Here is a 23334-nt window from a genome sequence, read left to right as displayed (position 1 = left end):
TTTTGTCTTTATTTGTCTAGTTTTTGGTGGTTGGTAGGTTTTTTTGTACATAGCTCCTTGGTCCCCAGGAGATTTTGATAAGTGTCTCTGGTCAAAATCAGTCAATTTCCCTACCCTTCCCGAGTCTCCCCCCACCCTCACCCCCAGAGCCATCCTGCCCCTCACAACCCCTCCTCCACTCTCCGCTTTCCTTCCCCCGACTCCCCCACTCTCACAAATGCTCCCTCTTCTCCCCCCGCCCTTCTCTCTGGTGTCCACACCCTGCACCTCAGTCCTCTAGGCTGGGGAGGGTAAGGGCAGGGAGAGCAGAGAGGAGGTGGAGGCGAACGCTCGAGGAGGGGCTCCCCAAATGCAAGCAGGACAACGGACACTCTAAATCCGGGGGGAAACAGGCCCGGGGAAAGCCCCTCGAAATGCCCTTCGGCTCCCCGATCTGCCCCGCCCGGTACCTCCCATCCCCCTCAGTAAGTGGCGGAGAATTTCATCCGCTTCTGCTTCTGTCTCTGGTTGCAAAACCACACCCGCACCACGTTCTTTTTGAGGTCCAGTTTCTCGGCGATGGCGGCGATCTTCTCGGACGAGGGCCGGGGCTGTACGGCGAAGTAGGCCTCGAGCGAGCGCTTCTCGGGCGCGGCGATGGAAGTCCGCTTGCGCTTCTTCTCGCCACCGTTGAAGAGCTCGGGCTTGTTCATTTTCTCGCGCTGCGCGCCCTCGGCTTCCTCCAGCCACGCCTGCAGGATGGGCTTGAGCGCAATCATGTTGTTGTGCGAGAGCGTGAGCGACTCGAACCTGCAGATGGTGCTCTGGCTGAGCGAGCCCACGCCCGGGATCTTGAGGTTGGCCAGCGCCGAGCCCACGTCGGCCTGCGTCACACCCAGCTTGATGCGCCGCTGCTTGAAGCGCTCGGCGAACGCCTCGAGCTCGCGCGGGTCCGTGTCCGAGTCGCAGATGGACGCCAGGCCCGCCGCGCCCACCACGGCCGCCGCCGCCGACGCCGCCGCCACCTGCCCGGCCGCCGCCGCCGCCGCCGCCGCCGCCGCCGCGCCGTGGTGCGCCGCCGCCGCCACCAGCCCGGGGTGCGGCAGCCCCGACGGCATGTTCATGGCGGCCGCCGCCGCCGGGTGCGACAGGTGGCCCAGGCCGTGCATGTGCGGATGCGGATGCGCCGAGCCGCCCAGCAGCCCGCCGCCCGGGCCCCCGCCGCCGCCCCCCGGGCCGCCGCCGCCCGGGCCGCCGCCGCCCCCGGGGCCGCCCCCGCCTGGGCCGCCGCCGCCCCCCGGGCCGCCTCCGCCCCCCGGGCCGTCGTGGGCGCCGCCGCCGCCGCCCGCCGCGCCCGCGCCGCCCGCGCCGGCCATGAGCGCGAGCGAGGGCGACGAGATGTGGTCCAGCAGGTCACCGGGCTCGAGCGCCTGGTGGTGATGGTGGTGGTGGTGGTGGTGCGCCAGCGGCACGGTGGACGTGGACGTGCATGGCACGCTGTTCATCGTGTGGTACGTGGCGTCCGGCTTGAACGGGTGGCTCTTGCCCTGGGACACGGCGATGTCCACCGCCGCCAGCGCCTCGGCCCGCGCCAGCAGCGTTTCGTCTAGGCTGGCGAAGAGGTTGCTCTGTAGCTGCAGGCGACACAAACCAAACCAAAAAAAAAAAACAACCACAAAACCAAAAAAAGCAAAAACACAGAACAACCACACACAAGCCGGAAAGTACAAGCAAAAGGCCAACACAAAGCAAGCAAAATAATAACGACGAGGGTGGGGATAGTGGAGACCGGGAAAGACAGAATAGGGACACATTGGGGACGAGACAGGGGGTCAGATGAGAAGGGACGGGAGTGTGAGGAGAGGGGCAGATGCGGAGGAGAGGGGGACACAGGAACACATTCCGGGGACGGGCGTGGGAGACGGAAAAGGAGGGGGAAAGAAGAAGTGCAGATGTAACTCGCAGCTGGGGACCCGTGTCACGCACCCGAACACGCACAGAAAACGCCTTTCCAAGGCATGAAATTAACAGGAAAGAGTGGAGGGAAGTCGAGACTCATGGCCCCAGTGCTCCCCACTCCGATCGCCGGCGCCCGACACGGAGGCAGAGGCGACGGGAACACGACACTAAGCTCCACTGTACGAAGCCTGCCTCGCAGCGGGACTCTTCTAAAACTCCCTGCCCGCAAATCCCCGCACCGGGACCTGTACATACATCAGCACCCGACATGCAGCGTCTCGGAGACGGGGAGGGGGCGGGCCCGCGGGCCGGGTCCGCGTGCATGGGGCGCTTACCGGCGGCGTGGGCAGGCAGGCCCGCCGGATGGCCTCGGAGCTGGAGTGCAGTGACGGGTACTTGTGCTCAGGGAGGGTGGGATGCATGGCAAAGTGAGGCTGCTTGCTGTTCATGGACATCATCTTGATGGCTTGGCAAGTAAATCCACAAACACTCCGAAAGTCCGCGGGAAAGTGCGCACGCCGGCTCCCCCGGCCTCCCTTCGGAGGCTGCAGCCGCGGCGGCTGTCGGCGCGGAGGCGGCGGACGCGCCGAGGGCCGCTGCTGCTTCTGCTGCCGCCGCTGCCGCCCGGCGCTGCTTTGACCGTGCAGACCGCCGCGCACCGGCCTCGCGATCCCACTTCTCCGAGAGCTCTAGCCCCGTGCGCCGACGGGATGCACTCCTCTTACACCTGAGCCCCAATTCTCGCGGCCGGTCCGGGGAGCTCTCGCGAGAGCTCGCGGGCCCGCCGCGCTGACAGGCATCAGCTGTCTCCGTCTATCTGACGCGCGCTCTCCCTCTCGGCGGCGCTGTGCGTCTGCGCGCGCGCGCGCTCTCTCCCGGCTGCGACCCGCGCGTGGGAGCCGCTCTTATAGTGACCACCAGCAAGGACAGCGCAGGTGATGCACCTGTAGCTACCCGGACATGCGCACTGCACTTCTCACCTTTCCCATCGCGGGTCTGGAAAGATCAAAAGGGCCAGCTATTGTTTGAGGGTAGGCATCTTTTAGGGGGAGAAAGACGATGCTCACCAGCCCCTGGGTGGTTTCCCTCCCTCCTCCACACCCTCACCCCGATCGCAAGCCCTGAATATATGCGCATTACTTAGGCACACCTCCTCTCCGGGACGTCTAACAAGCTGTTATATAATGTATACAGCTGGGCATTTGTATGTTAAATTATGCCCGCGCATTCTTCTGTATGCAGTATAAATAACACAGAAATGCAGAAGGTGCTGTCTTTTGCGGCAAGAACCTGTTTCTTTCATGGTTTATAAATAGGTTCCTGGAGAATGAATAATCGCGGTGACAGACATTTGTTTGAAGCAGTCAGATGCTATTGATTTCCATATGATTTAATTTCCTCCGCATACTTTGTTGTTGTTGTTGTTGTTGTGACTATAAGTGTGTCAGGCACCGACAGTGACAGCCACTTAGGAGCCACAAGGAGCGTGTGCTTTCTACTAGGGAACGGCTGGTTGTTGAAATGAAGTTGTGCATTTCTCTTATTGTTTGTCTCCTTTAACCGTGTACAAACCCACATTTCAAACGAGCTCCGGATGATCTGAGGCTTCTTGTAATCAAAAGGAAAAATAGTTAACAGGGTGTAGCTGGGATCCTTACCTCTCTTCAGCATACACACACACACACACACACACACACACACACACACTTTATGTTGGAAACTCCAGGAAAAGGAAATAGCTTCAGAGAAAAGGGAATAAGATGTTGAAGAGAACTTTATTTTCCCTTCCATCGTTTTGGCTTGTTTGCCTACCACCCGCCCGCCCCCGCCCCCCAGATACAGATATACATACAGATGTATAGATGTGTATATATATACACACACATTTTTTTTTCTTCAGTAGGGAAGAGAATCAAGCCAATTTATAGGAAAGCGTGATTAAAATATTATTTCAAACCAACTTAAAAGAACGGGGCCCAAGCTCTGGTCCAGGCTTTATTTATTTTTTATTATTGTGAAATCAAAACGTAAGAAGAATAAATCAATTAGCCAACCTGCTATGTGGCCCTTATGTGGCAGGCAGATCAAGGGCCTCCCGGGGAACCATAGTTCAGGTGCCCGAGTCCCCAGGGACTCAGCCCTTGCCCGGGGTGATAACAGCCCAGATGTTATCACATCTGCAGCGAGAGAGCTGGAGAACTGCAAGGGGCTGCGTAGGGGAGGCAGAGATCAGATAAATAATCTTTCTGGTCTCTCCCACAGCAAGGAGGTCTGTATTTCCGCTAAAGATTAGATCTCATTTCTATAAACCTAAATTTACGTTCGCCTTGGATCTTTTCTTTGGATAAACGCGTGCGTATTTAGCGGACACCCTCCCTACTCAAATTCCAAGAAGAGCCCAGAGGCGTCACCACGGCTTTTTTTTTTTCTTTCTTTTTTCTTTCTGTCTTTTCTTTTCTCTCTACCTTTCCCCCTCCCCCCACCCCCTCGCAGCCCGAGAGGGGAGTTAAGAAGGATGTTCACTTGCTAGTGTGAGAAGGAGCCTCGTTTCCATCCATTACGCGGTCCCTTGGGAGTGCTAAGTGCAACTTTATCTCTGCGGGGAATGGACCACGAGCAGGACATCGCTGGAGGGAGCAAATGAGTCCTACGGTAGTCGTCGCACCGGGTGTTCAGGCTTAACTTAATCCTTCCTGACACCCACCGCGGCGGTTCCCTGAGCTCGCCTGCGTTAGGGGGTCGGGGGGTCGGGGTCGGGGGAAGGAAGGGCGCCGCAGAGGATGAGCGCCTAGATCCTGTCTCCCCCTCCCCCCAGGGAAACGCTGGCTTTTAGGGACCCCAAAGAGTGCAGGGGAAACAAACGCAAATAGCACAGTTTGGGGGCCACATGGACTCAGAGACAGAGAGAGAGGTGAGCCCCTGAGTACCAGAAGCCCATCTCGGTTTACCCTCCAACACTGAGAGAGCGCCAATTAACCCAGCGGGGAGGTCCCTGGCCTGAGGTCAAGACTTCATCACCTTGTCCAGACTCCTCTCCTAGTTCACTTCTTTTAGGACAACCAGAGTCCCTGCCCAGCTTAGGGTGGGCTCAGACCTCTGCTCAGAATGTCTCACTTTCCCCCAGGGCTAGGAATAGGGCCCTGGGTACAGTTCCCATCTCATTACCCACCCCCCTCACCCCACTAATGGATTGGAAGCCCATTTAGGGCACATCTGTGTCCACCCTGGCACTTAGGAAGGGTGCTTGTCACAGAGTGAAAATACCCCATATAACAATACACGTGTGTAGGAAGGAAGAGAAGGCAGACGGCGAGGGCCGGGAGAAAAACAAAGAGAGTTCAGCAAGCCAGGACTAATGGGGAGTGGGGGGCAAGCAGGAAGATCGCCGAAGGGGTCTCCTCTCTCCCTGAAAAGGAGATGCAGATTGGAACAGAGGGCGTGCTGTCCCCATGCAGAGCTGTCTATCTTGATTCCAGCCAGCAATTTTTCCAAAGTCATTTATTTCATCCTTCCCTCATTTACTTTCTACCCTACCTTGAGCACCAGTCTGGGCCAGGGCAAGACACTGGAGATAAAATGAGGTATAAAATACAGGCATCTGCCTTGGGGCGGTGGCAGTCTATGAGAGTGGGGTAGCTACAGGTGAAGGGGGTGTTTTGTGGTACAGGTGTGACAGGTGCGATGAGAGGGAATTGTATAGAAATACCGGGTGGGGTAGGGGATGATGCTTGGAGAATTATCCTGTCACATCCCTGCTGGGCCTCAGCCCCAGGCTAGAGAGTGGGACACGGTGGTAGATCTGCCGGTACTTCCTTGGACCTTATCAAGCCTTTCCCTACTCTCCCCAGGGCAGTGAAAGGGAAGGGTGGTGGACTGGGGCTCAGTCCATCAATGTCACTGCTTTGTGTTCCGGGTTTGGCAAGTGCAGTAACTAGATGGCCCCTGCCAGAGCTAGTGATGCCCACGTGGGGTCTGAGCCTTGGCATAGAATCCTGGGCAGGTTGGGGTTTGTTTTTTTCTTTTTTTTTTTTTTTTTCCTTCCTGTTTAATGACCAACACAGATTCCCTCCTCACCCGATCTCATAGCTTTGCATTTTATCAAGAGGGAGATAATGAATGCATAGCTATTGATTTCCAAGGAATTTCCGCCCCCAGGGATAGGGAGTCTATCATCTGGATCAGAAACACATTTCTTTCCCTCATTAATTAATTTTCTCCTCCTTCGTTGGCAGGCCCCACTTCACATTTCCTTTCGCAGCGCCTCTTTCCCGGGCTTTGCGGGCAGACGTTGGTAGGCTGGAGTGAAGACCCGCGGGAGAGGCGCAGCGCAAGGGCGGGACCGGCTGGGGGTGACTGCTGCTCGCCTTTAAGCACCCCGCCCCCTCCACAGCTGCCACTGGCTGGGCAGCCTTTCTTCTTCCGAAGCGGCGCGGGGAAAGTTAGCTTTGGACTCAGCAGCCCCTACCTGCACGCCTCCCTCTCCCCAGCCCCACCTCTGGGCTTGAACCCGATTTATTTATCCGCATTCGGGGACGCCGGGGGGCGGAGGATGGGGGGAGCGGTGGTCCTGAGGAATGTGCACTGAAGTGAGTGGAGATTGTGCACGTACAAGAGAAGGGGATCGGGCCTCACGTTCTTGCCCAAACGCGGGGATCTGGAACAACATGCAAACCCAGGCGGCCCAAGACGGAGCTCTGCTCCTCGCAGATGCGGGCCGCCACGTTTCCTCCCGGCTGCCGCCCAGAAACTCGGCCCGTTCACCGCGCAGCCAGCGCCCTGCGCGGAGGAAGTCGCCAGAGCCTCTAGTCGGCCGGCTTCCGAGGCCGCTTGGGTTGTTTTAAGCGGTGGGAATGAACTGGCCAGCAGAGGACTAGGAGGCCTAGAATTGGGAGGGGGGCGGGGGGCAGTGTCGGTATTCGGAAGAGGGGCGGCACTTGGGAGGTCCGGCTCCCTTCCGCTCAGACACCCTCTGTCCGAAGGGTGGGACAGAGGGGGGATTAGTGCCGTGCTTTCGCTTCCCCTCCTGGCGGCCTTGCCAGCGTCAAACCTGGGCAGCTTTGCTCCCGGGTCTCTCTAAGCGCTGACCCTTGCGCATTCCGTTCCCGTCCCTCCCGCGGTGTGGGCACTGGGCTCCTCGCCCGCCCAGCCCGCAAGGCAGTCCTGGGAGGTCGCCCTGCCCTGTGCCACCGCTCAGCCCGAGGCGCGAGTTCACAGCCACGCTCTCGTTGGCGAGAGCTGGGAGATTTCCCACAGGCTACTGTCCTTCCTTTCTACCCCGCTCTGCCCGCACCGCGGCCGCTTGTCTCCCTCGGTCCCAAAGGCCGGGGTGGGTGAGTTATTGAAGCCAGGGGTGATCAGCTCCTGTGAGGCTTCCAGCTGGGACCTGCGGAGGAGGTTCTCGAGTAAGCCGCTGAAAACCCAGTGTTTTCGTTCTTCTAGCCGTTTAATTCAAATGCCACTTACGTTGGGAACATTTTCCTGGATGTCGAGCACCCCACTCCGAGATGTCCCTGATACACACACTTGGGATCCGAATGATGCGGCAGTAAAGTTCACTGCCGGTCATTATCTCTCTTGGCGTTACATCTGTAGAGATCTAGGTGTGTATATATATATATATATATATATATATATATATATATATATATATATATATATATATCATCTCCACCCTAACCCCTCGGTGGACTTAAACCCACCTACCTTGTGAAAGCCCTAGGGATGATGTAGGACTACGTCTCCGTCCTAACAGGGGCACGGCCTCCCTCGCCCGCTAGTTGCCAGAACAAGTTTCACTGTCCAAGTGACAATGCTGGACCGCTACGCTTGGCCACGGGCCCCTGTGGTTTAGGTCCCAAGGGAAGCAGAGCTGCTCCCGCCCCGCACAGGCCCCTTCCAGAAAGGGAGAACGCGCTGGTCAGAGAAGGGGCTTCGAGGTTACGAACAACAACGAACAAACCAACTCTACAACAGACACGCCCGCCCCTGACCCCACGCGACGAGATGGAAGTTGTGTCGCTCTCCCCGGCTCTCCCCGGAGAGCCGCGGGCCCGCCGCTCCCACCCGGCCACACGCGCGCGTTGGTGGGAGGCAGCTCCGCTGGCGCACAAGGACCGCAGAGGACCCCCAGGCCCCCGCGACCGCAGTTCTGGGAACCGAGAGGCGAGCGCCCGTCGCCCTCCGCAGACTCGTCTCGGCCTGTAGGAGCGGGATCCCCAGGAGGGTCCAGACGCCCCGAGGAAAGCGCGAAGCCTCGAGTCCACACGCCGAAGTGCGGAGCTGGGTCCTGTCGCCCGGCTCCGAAGCTCGCAGGCGCCGCCGCCAGCCGCCCCTCCTCCCCGCCGCCTGCACAAATCAAAGCCCCTTGCGAGGCACTGGGAAATAGTTGCCTTGTCATGTAACACATTGCCCTGATTTATTATAAAATTTTAACGAAATCATGCATATTTTAACAGCCTTTAATCACTGCATGAAAATTTAATTCATGGACTGTAGCGCGTTTAAATAAATGAAGTGTTAATTCATTAGGATTAATTAATTTGTTAAAGGATTGTGTGCAAGGTTAAGGTGGAAAGAAAACTCTTTGTTGGTTTCGCGTCTTAATCGCCAGGTTTCGCAAGTAGTAATAAAACGAAAGGAAACCGCAGAGCTGGCCCTTTCTTTGGGCGGGGCCCTGGAGAGAGCAGCTGAGAGCGCCCTCAAGAGCCCGGGAAACTCCGACCAGAGGGGCACCGGCAGATCCGTCCTCCCGGGAGAAGGGGGAGCGGCACTGGCTTCGAGAATCCGGGAAGGAGGGGTTCGCCGGAATCAGAGGAAGGAATGCGGGATCGTAGCCGAGGCAGGCGGGCCAGACCTCACCTCCCCACCCCCAGCACAAAGACGACCCAGTGAGGGAAGCGAGGTCGCGCCTTCCGGTCCTCGGAGCGCCAAGCCTCGGCTTAATGGACAGATGATGGGCCAGCCCTGCCACCTCCTGAGCCTTCTAGCCTTCTGGGAATCACAGTCTCGCCAGCAGGCCGCCGGTCCTGGCGGCGAGGCTGAGCCCAGAGTCTCAGGGGATGCTCAAGAGAGAGGAGGCGGACCAAAGCCAAACTTGCCAGCTCAGGCTGGGGCAATCGGGAAACCTTTTCCATCAGGAGCCCTGATGTTAGTGAATGGTTCCTTCAGCACCTCCTCTGAGACATCTGATGAATAGGCAACCCCTTGCAGGAGAGCGGACACAGGCGCAGAAGAGATGTCCTCTTCCGCATCAAACTCTTATTCATCCCTAAAGACCCAATACAAATAGCACTTCCGTGAAGCAGCCTGGTTTACTTTCTGCTCCATGCTATCCCCAATACAGACACTTTTCTACTCACCAGTGTTATAAGAATTAAAATGGTCCAGAACTAGGTCCTCCTTCCTCACAGAAAGTCTCAGTAAATGCCTAAGTCAAATCTTTGCCCTAGGGTACTGGATGTTCACAGCCCCAAATTATATGTCACACTAGGCGCACACTTCTACACATTTGGTTAATGCAACTAACATTTATTAGAGGGGGTCTGCTCCCTGTTAAGACACAGCAGACCTAGAAATCTACCTTGATTCAAGAAATGGAGCTTCAATCGAACTTATTCTAGGCTGCCTCTGTCATGTCAAACTGAAGATCATCCAAGCCTAAGCTTCAGATGGGTTCTTAAAAGAAAGCTGCAGCTTCCTCCCTCAGAGTGGGGTTCCGAGAATTAAGCAATAAATGTTCGCTATGCACTCTGAGATCACTGCTTAAAAGGTTTTCTCTCTGCCAAGTATTATTAAAAGGATCGGGTTACATCATGATAGGCAAAGACTGTTGTAGGACTCCCACGAATAGGAATGAAAGACCTTCTTATGAGGCCTTGGGAAACCCTTCTAAATAGGCCACACTCCATGAAACTAAACTGTTCTCTACAAATATCATTCACAGGTACAAAAGTGAGGGGGGAAAAAGTCTAGTGCATGTATTACACTTTGAATTGAAAACCATTCAAGTATATAGAAACAGGTTCCTGAAACATCCTAAGAATCAAGACCGAAGCTCTTCCCTTGTTCAGTGGTACCTTCAGAGGTTTCAAACCAGAGTAAATACAAACGAACTTATAAGAAAACAGAGCAGATTTGAAATTAAGGGACTATATATCTTCAAGTCTGACATTTTCAGTTTAAGTCTCAGTTGATCCATCAGAACAGGAAAAAGACTTGTCATTTTGGATGGGATGAAGATTTTAAAAATTAAAAGATAAACACTAAAGGTCATGTCAAAATAATATCTAACATCATGTCACATTCTCTTAGCCATAGCACTTTAAAAAGATGAGCAGTCAAAAGATACTGTTTTTATAAAGACATGAACTGATGTGTCTTTTCCCTTTATCACTAGCGCATCTTTTTCTAACATAGCCTTAGTGCTATTTTGAAATTCATCTAAATGTCAGAGTTAATGTGAATCTTTATAAACTTAAAAGTGGCACACACACACGACTCCCATCACTGAGCTCCCACTTAGTAGTAGACTTAGATTGAGGACACAGTCAGGAATTAAATGCTACTTGAAAAGAAACATGCTAATACTTCCAAAACACTACTTTAAAAAGAATCCTTGGAAACTTCAAACCCATTCATCCTTTGGCCTATAAGTGTGAACTCCCATGCATCCCATGAGGGATGAGGGAGGGAGAGTACAAGGTCTGGAGTCAGAGGCCCAGCTCCGAGACAGGGTTCTAATCCCATTCTAGCTGTGTGACAACTAATCTCAACTCGCTTATTTGTAAACTGGGGAAAATTTATTCTTGGTTACAGAGTTTGAAAAGAAGATTACATGAGATACAGGTTAGCAAAGTACTTAGTTTCAAAAAAAAGTATTTGTCTTGCTTTAGGGTGTGTATATATAATAGATATATTTTAAAATGAGACCACCATATTTGTCATGACATTTCAGATTATGGTAAAGAGATTAGGAGTACAAATGAGAATGTGTCATTAAAATCAGATCCTGAACAGATTATTTCCTTCAACTGAGGAATGTCAGTTTTTTTTAATTTAATATAATATATGAAATATTGTTTTGGAGAGAATGGAGCAGTGTTTCTGAAGCAGCTAGGAAATACTCTAGCCCAGTAGAGACACCCTCACCTGGTTAGGCACTAGTAAATCAGGTTACACACTCTGCATCTCCATGGCACAGTGTCAGTTTGTATTAAAACCTAACACAGTCATGATTAAAAAAAAAGAGTTACAGACAGAATTAGAGTGAGGTTTACCCCCAAATTTACTCTATTCAGAAATATGTTAGATTTCTACATTAATAGAATTTCAAATGCATATCCACATTGTCAAAGATATTTAAACTGCAATATCTCTGAGAGTATCCATTAGCTTAAACATTATCAGAAAGACAAAGTAATACATAAATACTTATTGGAAAAAATATGATAGAACAAAAATTATGCTTTATATTAAGCCGTTTTGGGGGGAGGAGGCTCTTATTACTTCTAAAAGTAGAGGTCATGATCCTCCAAATCATAAAAGTGACTTTTTATACTTTTATGGTTTTGTTGAATCCTGAGTCTCTTATAACAGAGGTCAGCAAATTTTTCTGTAAAAGGCCAAACAGTAAATATTTTAGGCTTTGTGGGCCATATGGTCTCTGTTAAGACTATTCAACTCTGCTGTTTCAGTGCAAAAGCAGTCCTAGATAAAATGTAAACAAGTAAGTGCAGCCGTGTTCTAATAAGACTTTATTTAAAAGCACTGAAATTTGAATTTCATATCATTTTCCTGTGTTGTGAAATATTCTTTGGATTTTTAAAAGCCATTAAAAATCTATAAACCATTTTTGGTTTACAGGCCTTTCACAAAAACAGGTACAGGCCAGAATTTGGACCACAGGCCATAGTCCACCAACCCCTATATTAAAAGATCAATAAAAAATGGTAAGTTTTACTGGTCTTTATAGGCTAATTCAACATGAGCCAACATCAAGGATTACAGTGCTTCTGACATCCTTTATTCAATTCACATAGAAAAGCATGCAGTATTACTGTAAAACAGTACAGTATTAATGTAAAATGTTCAGTGCACATTAGATAAACAAGTCATTAACATACAAACCATTTTTAAAGGCCTATATGGGCATACCAAACATGTTGAGAATAATATACCTTTTCAGAATCTAAATTAAAAATTGTGCTTAGCTCACCTATTCTCACCCCCTTTACACTCTTCATGAAAAAGTTTTTTGGGGCCTACATAACAGATAATCTTTTAGCCAACTGAAACTTCTTTTTCTTAAGTAAGGAAAACAGTGCAAGCAAGAATGCTACCATGCATACAGTTTCCATGAAGAACAGTAACATGCAAACAAGAACTTTACCACTCCAAAGAAAGTTCCCCTGGGACATAAGTGGATCAAGAACTTGGCAATGAGTGCTCCTGCACCTGTATATCTGAAACGATGAAGCTACCATGTTTAGGGTCCTCCAAACACAACTGTTCCATGACTTCTTGCTAAAGTAGGCTCAATTTCTGATTTTCAACACACACAAAAAGATGAGTGAATGAAAGCTACCTGACATAAAACAAGTATTTTCATATAGAAAATGTATTCTTTCATACTAGCAACACATTTTCACAAAAACTGGACAGAACCCAATGTTAAAAATGCAAACATATACATAAAACTTTAAAAAAAAAAGTAGACGAGTATTGGACTAAGGTTCGAGTGCTATTTCTCCATCATGGCCTTGAATAAAAGTTAGGCTATCACTAAACATAAATAAAAAGAGGCAGGCAAAATAATTTCCACCCTAGGAAAAGCTTTAAAGAAACTCAAGTGTCTTATGAGTAGTGTGTGGACAACACCGAAAGTTTTATTTAAAAAATCCAAGTTCTAAAGATAACTGAGGCTTCAAGAAAACAAAATATACCCAAACCAGATACGTATAATATTCATTAAAAAGAAACTCTCACCCTACCTTTTCTGGTCAAAAAGATCCCCAAATGAAAATGAAAAAGACTAAAACTCTTCAAAGTGAACAAAAGTATCCTGGGTACAGGCTAATCCACCATTCTGACTTGACACCTGACGAAAGATTATCAGTTCAAAATGGTATAGAGCTTTTATGAGCGGAAAAAACTAACTTTGAAATCTTATATTCCTCTCAGGACAAAAACATAAATGACACCTTTCTAATGAGTCAACTTTTAGTTGCTTTTGATGGGCTGGCATTGGAAAGGCTGCTCTGGATTTTTCTTTTTGTTGATTGATTCACATTTTTATTCCTCTTTTCGGGCACAAAGGAAGCAGACCAAGGAGACTGAAGGTGGTTATGAAGACCATGCATCTCTGAGGACATCTTAAACAAAGATGACCCAAACCTTTGATCTTCAAATAGCCTGTGTGAACTGCTTAACAAAACACCCTGGGAAAACTCAGTCTGAAACAAACAGCTTGGGGGTTTGATTTCATTGGTTCCTGGGTTAGAACTGGGATGGAGTGAAAAATCTTCATTCATTTCCTGGTCAGATGGAGAGAGGAGAAAAAAAGAATTGGGTTTCCATTCATTTCCATTTTCTAACTGATCAGTAGTTAGAGAGCCTTTAGAAAGGTTTGGTTTAGTTCTTTCTTCCAGCTTATCTGGTTCCTCAAGGAATTCACTGCCTTGAGATGACTTTGCTAAGCCATCCAAATCCAATGACTTAAAACCGTTATTACAAGGGCTCTTGCTGTTGTCTGACTCTGACATCATTGAATCCAACTCCGAGATTTTGTCAAGGTAAGCCGCATCCATTGACGCTTCGCTGGATGTTCTTGTCCGATTCATTTCAAAGGAGCGGAGAGAATTCAATCTCTTGGATAAACATGAGCCTGATTTCTCACTCAATTTTGAAGAAATTTCTCCAACACAATTTGCTATCGTGTTCTCTTCTGAGCTTTCAAAATCCAAGCTGGGGTCATAGCTCGTGGAACAACAATCCCAAAACCCTGTCTTTGGGGAAGTAAAACATTCTGATTTCTTCTCACTTTCACTTCTATCATCTTCTGAAGAATCTTTATTACAAACATTCGGAGAATCACAAAAATCATCAAACACCAGTTTTCTGAGATGGTTTGAGTGCTTTCTGGAACCTCCCGCTTTGACCACAGAGCTCTCTCTATTTTCTGGCGTATTGAGCTGAAGGCAACTAAGGGACAAAGGAGTACAGGGAGCTGGAAGATCATAGAGTTCTTCATCTTTGTAGGATACACAATCACTTGGCTTATTACCCCATTCTCTTTCCAAATAAGTATCCATACTTGTATCTGTCACATCTAACATTATTTCCACCCGTTTGTGATATAAGTCTTTGTTCTTAGAACAATTTGGTTCTGTTTTGCTGGTGCTTTCCTGTCTGACAGAACTGCTAGAAGGTTTTGCCAGGTGTGAATTCAAGGTTGATGAGCCAAGCTGCTTTCTGGCACCATCACCTTGATTCTTGGATGCCATATCCTCCTCGGTGCCTTTGCTCCCCTTGCCATCTGTAGAAAGTGCTCTCTGGCAAATGGAATTCATAGCTTCCTTCTCATCACTTGAATTTTTTAGCTGTGTAATTTGAGATTCTAGTTCCTCTATATATTTATCACTTCGTTCCAGGGCTTTCTTGAGGCGATTGGTTTCACGTTCATACTGTTCTACTTTGGACTGAAGAGCAGCTACTGTAAACCTTCCAAACCTACAAAGAATGGAAGGATCGTTAACCTTACAGTTCAAGATTTTTTCTTTCCTTTTCGAAGTTTAAGAGTGCAAATTGTCTCCACCCATTCTAATTTCACATAACAGTGACACTTCAGACCACTCAATGAACAGGATAAGAGCAATGACAGATGTAGTACCTTCAAAAGAGGGTTTCCCCATTTATGTATTAATAAGCATATGATAATAATGGCAAAGGCCTAATAGGATACTTCTGTGGTCAAATCATACTAGTAGTAGCAGCGAGGCAGAAACTCACTGATAATTTCCCTCCTAAGAGCTGGCATTATCAATTCAGCTCATATATGCATGAAGAGTTATATCCTAAAACAATGGCAAAGATTTATGATAACATTTGAACAGTGGTCCACATCTTGAAATATTTACATTCAATCATTTTCCTATCGTACAGCACTGTTTTACAATACATTCCTTATACAGTATCACCTTGTCAAACATAAAATGCCAATTTGAAATTGAGAAATCTTAGCAGTTCCAGCAGGAGTGGGTTTAAATACTTATTTGGATCCTTTCAATTATAGCTACCCTTGATCTGAGGTTTTTACTTGGCCTTTCTGAGTACTGGGCTTTAATTCATTTCAGCTCTACTTATTTTTGGCATTTCACGACTGTGTGGGACATCAATTTCATTTCTTCCAACTTTGAGGTACAAAGTCAATGCTTGTGCTTCCAATGTATTACACATAAAAACATTTTCACATTTTCTGAAAAGGAACATTTTGAAGAATAAGTGAAAAAGAACACAACAAAAAATCACTCCTCTCACTTGGGATTACCTTGTTTCCACTATTCCCTTAAGAATGGGTACTGGGGTTCAGCTAAGAAAACAAATTTTGAGCACCTAGTATGGCTCATGGTATATTTGGAGCTGACGATAAAAGGATCAATAAGACTGTCCCAGCTCCAAGGGACATAAAGTATCTATCTTAAATTCTATCTGATCTGACTACCAAAGGAAATTTCATCTTTCAGGAAACTGCTTCTTATGAGTCAGTAAACATAAGTCTTACATTCTATGAAAAATAACTTCTCTCCACAAAAGTTCTTTTAAAAAGCTTTTTCTTAATCATTTTTTTGATGACGTAAATATAGGCCCATCTTGAAGAATTCAGGGATTGTCTGTTTTGAGCAAGGTACTTGAGAAGGTGACTTCTACAAATTGTTTTAATCTATGGGTTTATCTTTTTCTTTCTTTTTTCCCTAATTACAAAAGAATAATTACAATTAAGAAAATGTACTAAGTATTAAAAAATTAAAACGGAGAAGAAGCCAACAGTAACTGTACCTCTTTGCGTCAACAACTATATGTTGTATGACTCTCACTCAAGACCCATCAGCTCCTCCTAAACTGTAGCCCAGTTCACTCTCCAGCTCCTCCCCTACATGATCCCTGCTCTTGTCACTAAGGGAAAAAAGCAGGGACAAAGGTAAATATAGATTCATAAAATCTCAGGGTTAGAAAGGACCTTAAAAGACATGTTGCCAAATACTGACCTACTCACTGCAATTAACTGATCTCCCAGAAAGAGCACACTCCCATCAACCTCTAAAAATCAAAGCAAACACCAGAGGTATAACAAAAACAAAAGCAACTTCAGTAACAAGCCTCCTTGGTTTTTTTTTTTTTTTTTTTTTTTTTGCGGTACACGGGCCTCTCACTGTTGTGGCCTCTCCCGCTGCAGAGCACAGGCGCCGGAAGCGCAGGCTCAGCGGCCATGGCTCACGGGCCCAGCGGCTCCGCGGCATGTGGGATCTTCCCGGACCGGGGCACGAGCCCATGTCCCCTGCGTCGGCAGGCGGACTCTCAACCACTGCGCCACCAGGGAAGCCCACAAGCCTCCTTGTTTTAAAGACAAAGTTTACTACTATGAGTATTTGGTTAAATGAATGATGGGAGTTTTTCCTTTTTCACCAAAGAAAAATGTTTTGTTTTGTAAATGTAGTATTTGACAGAGTGGTAGTTTCTGCAAGAGAATTTTAAAAGGTGGACAAAGATCTTTAAGTTCATTCAGCAAAAATATCTGTGAGTTCTTGGGACTTCCCTGGCTGTCCAGTGGTTAAGACTCCCCACTTCCAATGCAGGGGGTTCGGGTTCAGTCCCTGGTCAGGGAACTAAGACCCCACATACTGTGCAGTGTGGTCAAAAAGTAAAAAAAAGTAAAAAATAAATATTTGTGGGTTCTTGACTGTAACTACTCTGGCATAATCAAACAACCCACATATTTTTAAATGGAAAAACTATGTAGCATGTTTATTTAATGCAAACAGCAAAAGTGACAGCCTTAAATTTGCTTGCCAAGACAAAATTTGCTTTTTCTTAAGTGCAATTTTTATAATAAAACTATCCTCAGATGAAAAATAAAATCAAATGGTTTAAAAGCAAATAATGTTACTAGATAGTAAGTCAGCTGTTACCAAAGGATGTCCTTGGGAACTCAAAGGCCTACATAAGAAGTAGTGACAAATAAGGAATGTTTCTCCAAATATTAGCAGCTTCTTATTCTAGATTTTAGTCTGGAATTTCAGACATAATGTCATTTTATGATGCTATATTTGCCCCTAATTTTTTTATTATTATGTTTTTAAAAGAAGTTAGTTAACAAATGTTCTGAGCTGAAGTCAAAATGATAGCCTAAGTATGTTTTTTGTATTACTTTAGAGAGAAAGCTGAAGTGCCATGAGAACTAACAACAGAGGCCAGCAACTAAGCACATATGAGAGGGACAAGCAAGGAGTCACTGATGGAGCCGGCTGTTTTCTAAAAGGTCAATGCCCTCAATTCCCCTAAGTTCTATTTCAATACTCTGCAAGTCTATAACAATTCAAATATTCAGACCTTTTTACCATTCTAATAAGGGAACTGTGCTGGTGGGCAAACTAAAAGAAATATATAGTGAAACCCAATGAACTGATCAATTAATTTATCAGTCCATGTAGCTTATCTGTTTTCTGTCTCTCTCTTCACCATTAGAGTATAAGCTCCAGGAAAGCAGGAATTATGGCTAGCTCCCTAGAACAATTCACAGTACACAGTAGTTTCTCATCAAATATGTTTTGAATAGATGTTATTTTCTTACTTTAAGATACATCAATGCCTTACATCAAGACAGAGCCAACACCACAGGATAATCCAAAGGTCCTTGGGTCTCTTTCACACGTAAGCATTATGAGTCACTATATTACTAAACTAAATGTTTCATACGTTTGACTGCTTATTTTCTTTTTTTCACTGACACCAGAGAAAGCAACAGAGAATGACATACATACACAGCATAGTTCTTTTTATTCTACAGGCTTGCTGTTCTACACTCTACTCCAGCCAAAAAAACTTTCCACTTTCACCTTTGCAAGAGAATGCAAACAGATGAGACTTCTGACATATTTTTAGCTTACCCTAGATACCAATATTAAATTTGGCAAGAGACAATTTACTTGATCATATAGAAATAACAATTAGAGATGCACACCTGATGCTATACTTCCATGGATGAAAACAATGAGGATAAGAGCTTATTTAACTTTGGGTATTAATACTCTCTTATTCACACTAATTCCAGATATTTCCAGACTACATAACATTAAGAAGGCAAGCCAGAGGGATTTCTAATATCATTTACCATACTTCCTTTTCCTGCGCAAATTTCAAAATGGAGTATTTTTATAAACATTCCATTAGAGACCAGAAGGCTTTGATTTTCAAAGCAGCAGTGATGGCCAAGGGCTTCATTACGTCAGAGAAAACATAAAGCAGTTTGGGGGCTGCATCTGATATCAGAAGTGTGTTTTGCTAAAATCTAAGGAGAAGCTTAAAGGATTCTTCATCTTGCAACGTTAACTCATGGACACGTTCTGGCTGAGAGCTCCCCTGTTCAAAAAGCTACATAAGTACAAGACTGGTCCTGTCCCTACTAGAAGTAAGAGAAATGAAAAGTCCTATTGGTTTGACCTCTGAGGTATTATAACTAAAGAGCATCTCTAATAATGAAAAGTTCCCAAGACCACATTTTCTCATAGCTCATCACACAGGAGGAACAGGACGTGTTTGAAGGGCGTCAGAAGAAAGCAAATGTGATAAAAGAATAAATGCCAGAACCAAGTGTCAAAAGAATTAACTTCTAGTGCTATGCAGCCATTAACTAGCTGTGAAACTTGAGTAATTTACTTTGCCCCTCTAGTTCTCAATGGCAGCCCCAACAAAAGGGATTAATGCAGCAAAGCCCAGTGGGTTGCTGAGACCACCAAACTTCAGAAACATCTTCTTGAGGAACAAGCGGGGTTCTGGGGAAGTGAGCCCCTCTGCCTTCCATGTACCTTTGATTTTATATATTTTCCTTACTTACTACCTGAGGTAAGAGTGAAACAAAGTGAAAGCAATCTTTGGATATGGACCAGCTTTTGTGATCCAGCCTGATAGGTCTTCAATATCGAGGTCCTTGATGGTTTCGATATGCACAAATTTCAGTTACCACAGTTTAGTTAAATACCACCAGTCACTGAACAACATGGTTAAAATTTACCACATTATATTAACTGTGAGTAGCTGCATAAAGTAAAACTTCACTGCCAGCTTTTCAGTTCACAAAACACTATATAAACAACAGACCGTGCATCATGAACAGTGACCAATCAGGTCACTTCTCTCAAAGTCTGAAAGTGACTGTGCACCTGTTATTCACTTCATACACAGACAATAAAACATATAGTTGTGCTGTCACATGACATTTACAAAAATGGATAATCAAAAGACAGCACTAGGCAACAAAGATGAGGTTTGGCAAAGAAATGGAAAAGTGATTAATGCCAGTAGTAAAGTTAGAATCAAATGTAAGTGTAGAGAAGAATAGCTGACTGTGGGAATGTTGAAACTGTCACTATTTGAGAGACCCTAGGTAAGCCAGAGGAGCTTGGGAAAGGCGAACTTGTTGACGTAAATGAAAGAAGTGGCTGTGATGAAAAGGATAAAGATGTCTAGAGGAAGTGACAGGCTGGCAAAAAACTTCACATTAAAGCAACATGGAGCTATTTCACAATACTGAAAGCACAAAAGGATTAAATGTAAAGCTGATGCAAACTTAGGAATAGTTGTTGAAGCGTTAGAAAAGTTGCTGCCTTCATTTCATAAGCTATACGCTAAGAAGGCAAGCACTATTCAAATTATTCTCCGTAAGTTTTTTATAAAGAAATAAAACATTTCAATTCTCAATGTTTCTAATGTTTTAAATTGTACTATAAAAATATTAATGTACTAAATAAGTATCAGTTTTACTATTTTTTCATTTTCATATACATTTATAACTGACAGTAAGAGAGTTAATGTTTTGATAAAAATTATTAAAGTTTATAGAACAATTTGATTTTTCTCACTGATTATTGAGATTGCTTTGCATGGTTTTAGGTTGAATGGTCATTTTTATGATTCTATACAACCATGCAAAGTGAGGATTACCTGTACTAAAGTAATGCTTGGTATGTGGGAAAACCAAGTAAACTTGAGTGAGCCTCAACAATTATTTTTTAAAGAACTGTTACATTCATCTAAGAAAAGAATGACCCAGGCATACAGTAAATTTTATTGCAGAGTTGCCTGGCTATATAGCTGCAGTTGCATATCTTCTCATTCCCTGACTTATGGAGATACTAGGAAAGTATCTTCTTAAAACATGGAAGAGAGATAAAAGTTTTAGGGGAAAAGATTTTCTACTGTTCCTTTCCCCTTCCTAAGTATTTTCTCCTACAGCATAATATATGGGTTAAAGATTCCTTAAGTTTGCAAATGCCTCCTTTTGATTACACAGAACTTCAGTGAGTAGTCTGTGATATGAGCTCTTTAGGATCTGAGTTTGGGCGGGGCTGGGAAGGAAAGGGGGAGGTCCAGTGCTGTGCTCTGCTGTACGCATGTGTGTACAGGATGCGGAGGAGGCGTACTCCAGGGAAAGAACACAGGGAGGACCGGCACTGTCGGCAGCTCAAAACTGTACTTGGTGGTGGGGGCCTTTCTCTTACCTGCTCCTAATGAGCTGTCTGTGCATTACTCATATCTACCCTCATCCCTGTGTATGTATCAGGAGGATGCGGTAGAGCGTTCTGTCTTTAAACTACTAGAGAAGCTTTGGAAAGTGCCCTATACATTTTCATCCACTGCTGAACCTGATGACTTGCCAGTGTTTCTTCAAGAGAGTTTTCTCTGTTTAAAATGAAACACTTATGAAAATGTTACATTCCTAGAGAATCTGTTAATCATAAAAGTACTGTCTATGGCCAATCCCTGTCACACTAGTTGAGTCCACAAAAATATATTAAACAACATGAGGCATACCAAAAGAGAACAGGAAAAACCTCTTCCCTCCTGAAGACTCAAGATAATGTTTCTATTCCCTGGCCCAACATCCGAATAAATAAATAAATAAAGGCAAGTGAACTCTGGGGATGGAAATTACCAAAATTAAATGTAACAGACAAATCTTCCACAATGCTCTAAGTGACTACTAACGACAACGCTGGTGACAATAACAGCAGCAGCCACAATTCACTGAAAGTTTACTTGTGTCAAGGACATTGCTATATGCTTGATATATATTAACTTACCTAATTTAATTGTCATGTTAACTTTATGAAGCAAGATCTATTATTCTTATTTTAAAGATGAAAAATGAGATGCTTAAAAAGGTTGTCTCTTTTTCCAGGTTATGCAGAAAGGAAGCAGCAAGAAGCCAAGTCTGTCTGAGTCCAAACACCATGTATGAAGCCATATGAGATGCTTGAACATGAGATCCTTTCTTAAATAATGTCAGCACCTATTTATACTATGACATAGTATAAAACGCAAGCATGTCTACTGAGTGCCAAGTCTGTATATATATATGGTCAAGGGACTAGAATTGTTGTACTATTTATTAATACATACATTTGCTATTAGAAATATGGAGAGGAAATAACAAGATGTAGAAATACATTCAGATATGTATGCACAAAGCCAATAAATATTTATCAAACACCTATTATGTTCTAGACATAAGTTCAAGGTATTTTCAAACTTCCAAAGATCATTTATTAAAATGGCCTTGCAGGAAACTACAGCACAGACAGATCAACCTGGCAAATGCCAACCCAAAAAGCATGACTATTTTAACCAGAGATATGAATACTAAATCTGAACCAGAACCATAAACTGGAAGCTCCACCTTTAATTGTGCTATGTGTAAAAAGCATATATTATCTTCTTGTCTACCTCATGCACAATCAGCAGACATCTTCAACTACATGGAAACAAAGCTACCAATGTGAAATGAGCAAAATTTTAAATGTATAATTTTAGGACCTAAATATCACATAGGTACTTACTTATCTAGGGTTCTAATAGGAATAAAAAACACAAGCTATGTTATATTTCATCTTATATTGTTATATTCATCACAAAACAGAAAGTGCTCCAATATTTGGAAGAATAAAAAAAAGCCACAATTTCCCCCTAAAGACAAAGGTCACATGGACAGTGGAACTAGACAAAGAATTAAGGCCCTTGCAGCCATTCCTTCTTCCTCCACCTCCCAAAAGTCCTGTTTAAAAATTAAGGTAGGGCTTCCCTGGTGGCGCAGTGGTTGAGAGTCCGCCTGCCGATGCAGGGGACACGGGTTCGTGCCCCGGTCCGGGAAGATCCCACATGCTGCGGAGCGGCTGGGCCTGTGAGCCATGGCCGCTAAGCCTGCGCGTCCGGAGCCTGTGCTCCGCAACGGGAGAGGCCACAACAGTGAGAGGCCCGTGTACCGCAAAATAAATAAATAAATAAATAAGGTAGAGTCTGATTGGCAAGCTTTCAAACGGAGAACAGAGTTTAAAAATAATAGCTCAGGAACTTCCCTGGTGGCACACTGGTTAAGAATCCGCCTGCCAATGAAGGGGACACGGGTTTGATTCCTGGTCTGGGAAGATCCTACATGCCACGGAGCAACAAAGCCCGTCACCACAACTACTGAGCCCACACGCCACAACTACTGAAGTCCGTGCACTCTAGGGCCCGCGTGCCACAACTACTGAGCCCGCATGCTGCAACCACTGAAGACTGCACACCTAGAGCCCGTGCTCCACAACAAGAGAAGCTACAGCAATGAGAAGCCTGTGCACCGCAACGAAGAGTAGCTCCCGCTCACAACTAGAGAAAGCCCGCATGCAGCAACAAAGACTCAACGCAGCCAAAAAAAAGCTCGTATTATTAACACAATTTTAAAGAAAGGTTTATTGTGTGTGTTTATTTTATTGAACTAACCATGCATTTGTATTTAAAAATTGTGGTGAAAATTCTTGCTGCAATACCTAGAAATTCCTAATAGAAAACACCCAAGTGCTGGGCAGCATATGTAAATTGAAGAGGAACAGGTTCTTTTTTGTGGTAAGTCTCTAAAAAGGGCTAACCCACATCTATATTCACTGCCTGAAGATGGACTACTCTTTTTACTGTGGAATAAATTCCATTCTATTTGTTAAATATATCTCATTTCAATTCCATGCAGAAATACCCTAATTTTCTGCCCTAAAAGATCAGCCTCAAAGTTGACATGACATAAATGGCAATCCTAATCTTTCATGGAAGGAGAGAACCTTGAGACATGCTATTTCATATCTTTTCACAGTT

The 23334-nt window shown here is 45.8% G+C and overlaps 2 protein-coding genes across 3 annotated transcripts in view; both read right to left on the bottom strand.

The window, feature by feature from the left end:
• Nucleotides 1-295: 295 nt before the first annotated feature.
• Nucleotides 296-2396, bottom strand: POU4F1 (POU class 4 homeobox 1). Its single transcript, XM_067713170.1, has 2 exons — nucleotides 2274-2396; nucleotides 296-1613 (listed from the first exon to the last, which is right to left on the bottom strand). The coding sequence occupies exons 1-2, from the start codon at nucleotides 2394-2396 to the stop codon at nucleotides 462-464; spliced, it is 1275 nt and encodes a 424-aa protein (XP_067569271.1). The 3' UTR covers nucleotides 296-461.
• Nucleotides 2397-11677: 9281 nt separating this feature from the next.
• OBI1 (ORC ubiquitin ligase 1) overlaps nucleotides 11678-23334 on the bottom strand; it is a 46384-nt gene continuing 34727 nt past the window's right edge. For both annotated transcript variants that reach the window (XM_067713974.1, XM_067713975.1), the window contains one exon: nucleotides 11678-14664. In XM_067713974.1, the coding sequence (XP_067570075.1) occupies nucleotides 13149-14664 (1516 nt within the window). In that variant the 3' untranslated portion in view covers nucleotides 11678-13148. The remainder of the gene's footprint in view (nucleotides 14665-23334) is intronic.

The sequence above is a fragment of the Pseudorca crassidens genome, chromosome 18, assembly GCF_039906515.1.
Source record: "Pseudorca crassidens isolate mPseCra1 chromosome 18, mPseCra1.hap1, whole genome shotgun sequence".
Lineage (NCBI taxonomy): Eukaryota > Metazoa > Chordata > Mammalia > Artiodactyla > Delphinidae > Pseudorca > Pseudorca crassidens.
This window is presented reverse-complemented; position numbering and strand designations above follow the sequence as displayed.